This window comes from Arachis ipaensis, chromosome B09 (assembly GCF_000816755.2).
Source record: "Arachis ipaensis cultivar K30076 chromosome B09, Araip1.1, whole genome shotgun sequence".
Lineage (NCBI taxonomy): Eukaryota > Viridiplantae > Streptophyta > Magnoliopsida > Fabales > Fabaceae > Arachis > Arachis ipaensis.
This window is the reverse complement of record NC_029793.2, coordinates 144,419,092-144,430,206: the sequence shown is the minus strand read 5'-3', so window position 1 is coordinate 144,430,206 and position 11,115 is coordinate 144,419,092. Positions and strand designations below refer to the sequence as shown.

Below are 11,115 nucleotides of genomic sequence, written 5' to 3'. Positions count from 1 at the left end.
ACTTAGGTTGGCTGGCTCTGAGGCATCACCGATCCGTTGCATTCTGATCAGATGATCTGTTCCATCCGAGTTTGCTTGTGTCCTACAAACCTTGTTTTCCATTATTAGGGTATGATCATATCTTATCTATACAAATTCCTGTTCTGCCTGGGGAGTGTGGCATATTATCTATACATTGTTGATTGATATTCTTATCCTTCCTTATCAAGACACCCTTATCCTTATTAAAGTCAAATGCTGATGATGCAGGAGGGAGAAAATGCAGCAGGAAACAAACGGCGTTGGTGGCCACATGGAACATTTTCATGCAACTATGTTGATAGTAATAGGTTGAATAGCCATAATCCTTTTGTTTTTAATTGCGTGTTCGGCTTGGAGTGCTAAATAATAAATATCGCTAGTCTAGTGTCTGGGGTACATAGTATCTGGAACTTTTTTTTCTTTAAGAGCAGTGTATGTAGAAGTCAATTATCGCGATTAGTCGGGAAAAGAAAACAAAAGAAAGAAAATTGCCCAGGCAAGTCATCATCATAACGTGTCATGCGTATACATTCTCAATAATTATACGAACTTCTCTCTTTGTAAAACAATGACATGTATTTATCTTTTGAGCGAAGAATAATATGCCCCCATCTCCCGGAAAAAGGAATCTGAAACATAATGAAAAAACAGTATTCATAATGAAAACAGTATCTCTGCCTGAAACTTTATCTTATTTCTGAGATAATGTTTTCTCTCGTGCCGCCCATTTTGTATATACATTTTCACGGTTCATGATTTGTCATTTGTTTTGATTTCTTATCTTTTTTTTAAACAATAATTATTCTTTGGTAAATTACCAAATCCTTCACCATCAGTGAGACGGATTATGGAAGGAAAAAGAGATATTTTCTAACAAGCGGTCTCCCTAAGACTGATATTGACGACTGAATTATTCTTGTTTTTTTATTACTAAAAAAATAAAAAAAAAATTAAGACACTAATTAGATCTGTCTAGAGTGAATAGCAGCTTGGCAACTAACAAAGAATGAAGTCTCCATTGGCGTGGCTTGTTGTATGGTGCACCTTGTCCCTCGTAGGTGGTCGGCGAGAGGTGTACGATGATGATATGCGGTTGCGAATAGTGGACATCAGCCACAGGTATCAGGCTGACATGCCGGAGTGGGAATCAGAGGGCGGCATCGGGCAGTTCCTATGGCAGGTTAGTAGCATGAAGAACGGTTCCATGGCCAACGCTTCCCTTATGAAGCTCCCTACTCACACCGGCACCCATGTGGATGCCCCCGGCCACTTCTACGACCACTACTTCTATGCTTCCTTCGATGTTGACTCCCTCGATCTTCATGTCCTCAATGGTTAATTCCTCACAACCCTCCCTTCTTCACCTCTTTCATTTTCTGTTAATTCTTCTATGCTGATTTGTTTATAGGTCCTGCTCTGTTGATCGATGTTCCAAGACATAGCAATATTACTGGTATGGTATATCTTTAACTGTTACTTACTACTTCATGTGTTTCTGACACTTCTGTGGATTAAATGAAGCTATGTCTCTTTCTGTGTTGCAGCTCAAGTTATGAAATCGTTGAATATTCCAAGGGGTGTCAATCGTGTGCTCTTTCGAACACTCAATACCGACAGGTAACTGCTCTTAACACAACATTAAGACATTTCACTATTTCAGTACTGCTAATACTTGAATTTTTTATGAATCTGTTGAAACAGGGGAACACTATAAGCAAAATATGTATTTATTCCCATTAATGCTGTTCTTAGAGACTTTGATAGCATTTATTTGTTGGTGGAAACTTACATGCAGTTAGTTATCTTCATGTGAAATTTATATTTGAGAACCATTAGAAGATTTGACAAGTTTAATTAAATCATTATCTAACCATTTTCAATTATCAACTACATATGAAAAGGACAATTGCATATGAGTCTTTACCTTATTTGTTTCTTAATTCTTATATATTGGTATTTTGATCTCCAAGTCTAATCTATAATGTTAATCTTCTTTCACAATCTTTGGATTTCATTGCATTATTAGGCGGCTCATGTATCAGAAGGAATGTGACTTAAGCTATGTAGGATTTACAGTGGATGGTGCTCAATGGCTAGTGGACAACACTGACATCAAACTTGTAGGTAAGCCGCAAATTGCTTCTCTGCCCCTTAAATTGATTCTTTGACTGTGATTGCTTCATAGGTATTTTGTACATGTCGTGCAACATAATGAGACTATAAGAAACTAATCATTTAGTCAAGTTGCTCTTGTAATGAGTTGAATAAAAGAAAAATTCTTTTTTCTTAGTTAAGATAGGGCAGCATAATCTTATTTAGTAATGTGAATGCCACGAAGTTGATCTGGCATCATTATATTATGATTATGATGCCATTTATACACTATTTACTCCTAACTGGAAGTGTACTATTACAAAAGAGTCATCCTAAAATTTAACGGATAACTAGAATTTCCGCAGGTTCATTTGTTGTTGAATGTTGACATTCATTTAAGATAATTATAGGGAAGTGTATCATTTCTGGCCATTACTCTGAATCTCTTGACCTCCTTATACGAGTTCCCCGGTGTGATCCGGATCACCATGTTCAACTATTTTAGTACTTTATTATTTATATGTATCTTAATCATGATCTTAAGTAAATGCTATATCTTATGTTGCCTACTGACGGGCTTTTCTGTGATAAAATTTAGGAGTTGATTACTTATCAGTTGCTGCTTATGATCACTTGGTTGGATCTCACCTAGTTTTCCTAAAAGACAGGGTAAGATTAAAAAAGTTATCTTTTGTGGTTAATGATTTTGATGTTATGCATATCACTACATGTTAGTTAATTGTTAGCTACCTCTTTCATTCACATCTTGTGGGTCAAATATACAGACACGGAAATCTCATTTTGTCCACTTGTCAAACGGAGCTCTTGAAGGTTGTTAAGACCAAGTAACCTTTGTTGTTGATGTTGCCTTTTCTGTATTCTCATTATGAACAATGCTATGATGCACCAAAGTTTTAGGAAATGAAATCATCATGAGCATGACATGAACTAACAACTCCAAATACTTTAGGAAATCATTCCAGTGGAAGCCTTGAAGCTTGATGATATCCCAGCAGGATTATATACAGTCCATTGCTTACCTCCTAGGTTGTCTGGTGCTGAGGGATCACCAATACGCTGCATTTTGATCGAATAATAACAGTGTAAGTGCAGGTTTGATTGATGCAGAAGGCTTGGATCGGATGGGTATCATTATAGTGTTGTTTGATGTATTCACCAGTCTTAATAGCATTACATTGAATCTGGGTTTCTTTTGCATGCTAAGTTAGAATCACATGTATAGTAGTATCCTTGGGGAGCAAGATAGCATAGCAAGTTAGCAACATTGGACTTCAAGTTTGTTGCCATACCCTCTCGACGAATTCAATCATCACACTGTATAAATAAGAGACACACAAATAATTATATCTCTAATATATCTTTTTATAAAAGAGCCTTCTTTTTATATTTGCATGAAATTTGCCTGGACTCATTTTCTTTTTAAGAGTCAACAAAGATGAATCTCCAGATCTTTTAATCTTAAAAGTTCTAATATTATATGATAAAATGAATTATTCTAAAATTTTAAGTTAATAAAAAATATATATAAATAATTATCTCTCTAAAATAGTAATAAAAAGAAAAAAGTATAGTAAAAACTAGAGTCTGCAAACAAAATACACCTATAGTAGGTTTTGGTCTCAATTGGAAGTTGATAATGGGTGTTTTGATTGTGTTTTTTACTATTAGTAGCAGCTAGCAAAGGGAAGTGTGCAGTAGGTTGACCATGGTCCATATCATGAATATAATGCAGGTAGTGTGCCTGAAATCATAGAACGAGCTTTGCTATATGTAATGGGTGCATGCATGCCCCTTTTAAGTACTGTGTTCTGATCTTTCAGAGGCCCCAAATGCATGGATCTTGTTACAATGTGAAATTCATAAAGTCAATCTCTTCATCCCCACTAATGTCAGGCCTTGTAAACTGTGTCCTGTATATAAAGCATGGTAACACTAACACAGTAATATAAGTAATGGTATCAACTAAGCAACACCAACAAACTATATCATCAGTAAACTAACAAGTTAAAAAGACCAAACATTGCACACAACGCAATCTAGAATAATAATGTTCTAGATACCACTTCTGTGACATGTGACGACGTAACACTCGTCATTTGAATATATTACGTAATCTTAGTCTCAACATGGAAGAATTTAAAATGTACTAATAATTATGGGATGATAATCTACTTCTACTATTCTTTCCGTACAGAAAGAAATCTTGTGAATATCACTATACATTTACTATATTGCCCCTTCTTCTTAGTAATTAATTTTGCTAGATAGCAAATTTGATAAGATGATAAGTATGTCGGTCTCATTCTTATTGTTGTAAGAGTTAAGTGAAGTGAGGCATAGATAATAATTGAAGGTTGAAATGCACGTGAAGATAGAGGTAGCTGTGTATATATATGAAGGACGAATGTTAAATTCTCATATAACAACATTGAAGAATGAACACACACACTGTTACTCTCTACCTACTGCTCAGGATTAGATTTGTCTGTTCCTATCTTGATGCATTCATCATTAACCGTTCCCTTCAATTCCTTTCATCGAAACCTTCACATTCCAACCATTTAATTATCTTAGCTTCGAGAATTCTACTGACCCACCTGCATGCAAAGCAGCTAAAATTGTACCATTTAAGACACTCACGGGTTCTATCTTTCTGTGATGATGAAATCAACTCTGCCATGTGGATGCCTCTAACTGCACACTCTAATCTCATCTCAATTTCTTGGACCATATCTCAATTCTTATATCATTATCTTGTATAAATTCTAGTAATTCTGCGTATAAACCAAGTTGGTTGAATACCACTCGTTCAATTAATCAAATATTCAGAATTTAAATTTAGTTTTGTGTATACAACAATTGATTGTTATTATTAATTTTTTAGTTATCCATGGTATTTCCTAATCTGTGACAGATCTAAATTCTATTTAAAGATCTGTAGCTGGCCAAAGAATTATTGCATGCATAAAACGAGATTCGAACCTCTCACATTTACTAAGTGGAGGAGTGAGTTGACTATTTGACTAATTTAAATTGATTAATTGTCAAATTGAAATAAAGTTAGCACTAAGGAGAACGTACAGCAGAGACATTATAATTTGTAACATTACAGACGCAAAGTAATATCATTATTTGCTTAATCATTTCATCCATCCGTACGGTTTCATTTATTATGTGACTATAATTTTGGCACGAATAGAAAGAAAGTTGAAACGCTTTTTTTTTTAATTTATTTTTTTTGTACGAGATACTTGCATTGTTGATGACTGTAGAATTTTGACTTTTTCATGAACCCTACACCAAGACACGCATGTCTTTTGTTTTTGTGTATTTGTTGGTGTCCTCATCATACCTTGTCTGTTTTATTTATACCTACAGTGATGTTATGTACTACGTAGTAGATTGCCACCACTTCAAGTATGCGTTTTCCAATAGATAAGGTCTTTAATTTTGCTCTCTTTACCATTTATGATTTACAACTCACTCCTCCATAGTCACCGTTTTTTACTACCTTACTCTATGTGCCCTTCTTTAATTAATAAGCCTTAAAACAAAAGTTTAATTTTTATGAAAAATGCTATTTGTACACTAAAATTAACCACTAAAATCAGCTAACAATGTATTTGTGTATAAATACATGTGTGGTTTAATTTATTTTTAATGTGTATTTATATTCTAACATGTATTTTATACTAATGGTTGATTTTGGTGGTTGATTTTAGTATACACGTAGCATAATCCAATTTTTATTTCCGCACAATGTAAAGAGTTTTATATAATTATTCAATTAGATTCATGTATTTTTATGACTTTTTAAGTAACTTTTAAGTAAAAATTCATGTACAATTATTTTTATTTAAAGTTGATAATTGAGAATTATTAAATTATAATTTAATCAAATTTATCAAATTATCTAACAATTTTCAAATATCAATTTTACTTAAAAACAACTGTACCTGAGTTTTTACTTTATTTTTAAGGTTGTAACAATACATGAATGGTTGCATTGTCTCACGTTAATAAATACAGGCATGTATATATTAATATATAAGAAGCAAACCAACTAACTTTAATTTATTTTAATATGACCATCATCATGTTGCAAATTTGCATACTTCAATCTAATAAATTTCACCACGTTTTCTCTATTTATCCATTCAATTAACACATTGAACTTATTTTTTGGTAAAAATTAGGTATAGTAAACTTCACGTGAAGTTGATAATTGAGAACCGTTAAATAATTTAACTGATTTAACTACATTTTTATCTAACAGTTTTCAATTATCAACTTTACTGCACCTGAATTTAAACTAACCCTTCTTTTTATCAATATTTAGAGAAGTTATAGCCGAAATTGACTTAAAAGGAGGTAATATATGAGAAGGGTTGCATGGGGGGTTAGTTACTTATTGGGGTCACTATTGCCTGTGAAAAGATACCCAAATCTTTGTCTGATAAGTCGGACATACTCGGTTGCAGCAATCACTGCCAAGTATCACAGATTTGAGACACAAGCTAAGCCATGTCATATGGCCTCTTTGGATGGCCATGGCCCCCTCATCATAACATCTAAAACTTCACATGTCCTTTTCTTCTGACTTTCTAAAGCAACTACATATTGATCCCTAAAATGGGATGCTCCCTTCCTTAACAATTAACCAATTTCCCTAAAAAAAAAAAAAGAAAAAGGAAATGATACATATCATGTTATAAACTCTTTAATAAATATAAATAATTAAGCTTATTTGATGACCTAGATTAATTAAAACCCTAAAAGAGGATATTTGTGGTTTAGGCTAATGAAATTGAAAAAAGAGAGGGAAAATGATTTAGCAAGACACACACACTTGTGTGTTTGCATTGGACCACTTAGACATATTACTGTTTGTGCCCTTTTGTTTTGGGTATTTAATGTTACTTGTCCCCATCTCCCTTATAAACGTTTTATTTTCTATATAAGACATCAAATGAATATGGTGGGGTAACCCTATTGAGGCGCCAAGATTATTATTTGTTGAGATGAGTCTACTCTAACCCCATTGAGTAAATTAAATCAACATTTGGCTTTCAAAGAAAAAAATATTTCCATTTTTTTTAAGAATGGTTGAAAAAAGTTATGGTGAAATTCAATTTTTAGATAATATTTTAGAATATATCTTTTTATATTTAATGCATTCTATCATACAATAATTTTGAAACAATTATTGTATCAATTTTTTCTTTCATAGTATCATAAATCAAATCTTTTAGTGGTTAAAATGAAGATTTACTCACTACTTGTCTACTTATATTATTACTATGAGCTTCCAAACAAGTTAATAGCTCAATGTCTTATTCTCTGGACATGGTTCATTTTTATCTACTTAGTATAGTAGGTGATAAAAACCAAAATTGTCATAAAACAACGTGTGCTATTATTGCCTCAGTTCATTTAGGTAGCGTTTGGTGGAGAGACAGAGACGAAAAGATTGAGACTGAGAAACAGAGGTTAAGAGACAGAGATTGAAATAGAAATTGAAACAAGAATAAAATTCTAATTTAATTTGTACAAAGGGTAAAATTGGAATTAATTAATTGAAATGAAGGTATTTTAGATATAAAATGTTATTAAAGTTTCAGTCTCCATCTCTAAAAATTTTAATCTCCTATGTCCCCACTTTTTGGAGGTTTTCTGAAATACTGAAATTTTGGAGACAGAGACATAAATTTTAGTACCAGTTTCTAAATCAACAAATATGATACTGAGTCTCAGTTTCCCAGTCTCTGTCTCAGTACCTCGAAACAAATGCTACCTTAATGTTTGCTTTTAAATAAAGTCTCTTATTTATTAGTGTTATTTATTAGTGTTAGATTAGTCTAGCTAGCAATGCAACCCAGGTTGATCAGTTTCTAAGTATAGTTTAGATGAATTAATCATGGTTATGAAATTTTCAAGATTGTTAGAACAGTGATTGGTAATTACTTTACCAGAACTTGAATTGTACCTTTCAGGTCTTCATCATAAATCTAATTATTCCAACAATATTCTCAAATGTTACATATAGTAGGCCCATGTAGATATAGTTAATTAATTAAAATTCATTATGGTTAGAAATGTTTGTAGTTTGGACCACAATGCGATCTGATCTGAATTTAAGATAAAACATAATACCGATGCTGATGATAATAATTGTCTTGTAGGCATTTATATACGTGTGTCTTATTGAATTAATTGATTATTCACACATCTTGATGAGTATATGTATATATAAGATAGCCAAATTATAATAATGTTTCTAGTGTTGAAGATTTTTGTCTCTGCTTGAGAGATGTGGTGGCCAGTTAAAATTTGATGGATCATAAACTAACATTGGATGCCAATTGCTGATGGTGGTAGCAAGAAACATTAACTGTGTAACAAATTGTGATAATAATTTGGTCACGCATCAGGTGTGGAAATGCAAGTTGACAGAGGTTTTTGGGGGGCCATTATTCATGCATCAACATTCAACTGCGCTGTGCATTGAAATAGAATAACTTTGGTTTTTTTGGGGACCATATTGTATATGGAACTTGTTGGATAGTTACTTTCCTTTAGAGTTTGAGATATTCACAAATCAACACGTTGGCCTCAGGACTTAGATGCCTCTAAATTTGTCTCTGCATCTCTGCTATACTTCCACCTTTAAATCAACTTGAAAAGCTAAGATCATCTCTAGTGTCCAAGGATAAAACAAATGAGTTTTTCTTGCTTTCTACTGATAATATTGTAACCCTCTGTTAATTTGCTTTTTGGTTGTCCACGGTGTTTCCTAACTCGTCATGCCAAAGACTAATTTACCGTTGATTGGAGCTTCATTTAAGGGTTTGTTGCTGGCCAATGGATTACTGCATACATAAGGCGAAATTCGAACCTTCGAACACTTACTTTAGAGGACGAGTGAGCTAACTACTCAACCAACCCAAGTTAATTATTCGAGACAAATCAGTAATCTCCAAAGAATTCTAAAGAATTCATCAATTCATTAATTTTTCTATACTTAATACAATGACTCATTAAGTCATTATTGCTCCTATTTATATTTCTAACAAATTCTAATGTGCTAATTAACCAACTAATTAAGCGACTCAATATTAGTTGTGTCGTAACACTTTTTTATTTATTAAATAAAATTTAATTTATTAAATATTTTATATTTAAACGATTTTATATGTGTATTCAATCACATAACATTATATTAATAAAAATAATTATTTTTTACATTTTTTATATGAATAGTCATTCAAAAAAATAATTATGATCGTACAAGTGTGTAAAATATTTTATATTATTTATACATCAAAAATAATCTCTATTAAATATGTGTAAAGGTATTGAAAATGGAATTAACTATGGTGACAAATTGCTTATAACTTAACTAGGTCATTTTAGGTTTAAGTTTTAAAAATAACAGGAAATAAATATTTGGATTATATATAATGAAGTGTATTTTAGAAAGAAAACAAAATAGTATACCAATCATTTCTATATTTCTATTATATATAGTATCGAAGCCTAGATTATATGGATTTATATCACATTTGTAATTAAGTCATATGCGAGTTTAATTAATTTAAATAGAATTTATATTCTATTAATAATAAATAATATATAAGTCAATATATATTTTTCTCTTTAGCCTCCTCATGATAATGACTAGTCGAACCACTGTTTTTTTACATTCTTTTTTTAAGTTTAATTAACATGTACTGAGAATATAAAATTATTTTTTGTTATAGCTAAGTAAATTCAATTAATGAGTAAAACAACTTATTATAACAACAAATATATTAATATATGATTGAATAATAATGTGAAAATATTTCATATTTTATTATATTCAAATTTAAGTCCATTGATTATCTCTCTTACCACACCATGATGACGAAACATAGAAACTATAGATACAAACTCTGGATTTTTTTTTTTCCCTCCTTCTCTGGATTTCAATTACTTTTCTTCAAATCTTTGAAGAATTTAATTACTTTAATATGTTGACTACAATAAAATTAATTCAACACATAATAGGCCAAATTAAAGGATAATGGATGTGACATTTTACCTTATTAATAGAGTGGGCTACCTCCACCTGTTTTGTATTTATCATAGAACAGTTGAATTAAAATTATATATATGTATTAAAAAGAGAAATCAGCATATCTTAGCATTTGAAATAATGCATGGGGACAATTGAAATTCTCATATATTGTTTGTGTGGATTGACAAAATCATTTGATGCAATCATACATTTCCATGTAAAAGTTAGATGATGTAACCTCATGAAATCATAATTTAGTACACTAATAATAGCATGTTGATGTATCAACCTTGTTTCTAGGTGATATTATTTTTATTTTCTTCTAAAATTTTGTACTTAATACTCAATTTAGTCCCGAATTTCAATTTAGTGCCTAAAATTTCAATTGCTTCTATTTAGTCTCCAAAATTTATAAACGTGCCTCATATTAGTCTCTGAAACAATTTTTAGTATAAAAACGTTAATGAAGCATTGTTATAAACTAGTTAAAACTTATAAAATTATACAGTTTTAGTTTTGGTATTTAAATAGCTAAAAAACGGTATCGTATCACTTATTTTGTTAGGTAAAATTTTAATAAATACTATTTACAATGTTATTTTTGGGTTATTTGAGTGCCAAAACTAAAACGAAATCATTTTATAAAGTTTAGTGTGGCATCCGACAATTCAAGATAGTGTTCCGTTAACGTTTATACGTTGAAAATTGTTTCAAGGACTAACATGAATTATGTTTACAAAATTTAGGGAATAAATAAAAGCAATTAAAACTTTAAAAATTAAATTGAGACTTGCATACAAGTTCAGGGACTAAATTGAGTAGTATCTCAAAATTTTGATTCTAGCAAACATTGGAACCTTAGTAACATAATAAAAAAAATATTAAGTGCATACAAAAAAATTAGTTATCGAATTAATTAT

General features: G+C 31.2%; 2 protein-coding genes across 3 annotated transcripts in view; both read left to right on the top strand.

Annotated features, from left to right (window-relative positions):
- The window catches only part of LOC107617622 (kynurenine formamidase), a gene marked incomplete in the record, with an annotated part of 3,737 nt that extends 3,068 nt beyond the window's left edge, over positions 1 to 669 (top strand). The window contains 2 exon segments of the mRNA XM_016319431.2: positions 1 to 109; positions 250 to 669. Coding sequence (XP_016174917.1) covers positions 1 to 55 — 55 coding nt within the window.
- On the top strand, positions 818 to 3,533 carry LOC107617623 (kynurenine formamidase). 2 transcript variants are annotated; one of them, XM_016319433.2, is made up of 7 exons: positions 818 to 1,355; positions 1,430 to 1,474; positions 1,566 to 1,638; positions 2,048 to 2,145; positions 2,714 to 2,784; positions 2,901 to 2,946; positions 3,086 to 3,520. In XM_016319433.2, exons 1-7 carry the CDS (start codon positions 1,028 to 1,030, stop codon positions 3,115 to 3,117), a joined length of 693 nt encoding a protein of 230 aa, XP_016174919.1. In that variant the 5' UTR covers positions 818 to 1,027; the 3' UTR covers positions 3,118 to 3,520. The 2 variants fall into 2 exon arrangements, with proteins under 2 accessions (XP_016174919.1, XP_016174918.1); XM_016319432.2 differs by lacking the exon at positions 2,901 to 2,946 and having other exon boundaries at positions 827 to 1,355; positions 3,086 to 3,533.

Bases quoted from the DNA above. Each gene is read 5' to 3' on its own strand.
- LOC107617623 (XM_016319432.2), top strand. From the start codon at position 1,028: ATGAAGTCTCCATTGGCGTGGCTTGTTGTATGGTGCACCTTGTCCCTC. The intron at 1,475-1,565 runs GTATGGTATATC...TCTGTGTTGCAG, and splicing joins AAGACATAGCAATATTACTG to CTCAAGTTATGAAATCGTTG. The intron at 1,639-2,047 runs GTAACTGCTCTT...TTGCATTATTAG, and splicing joins CGAACACTCAATACCGACAG to GCGGCTCATGTATCAGAAGG.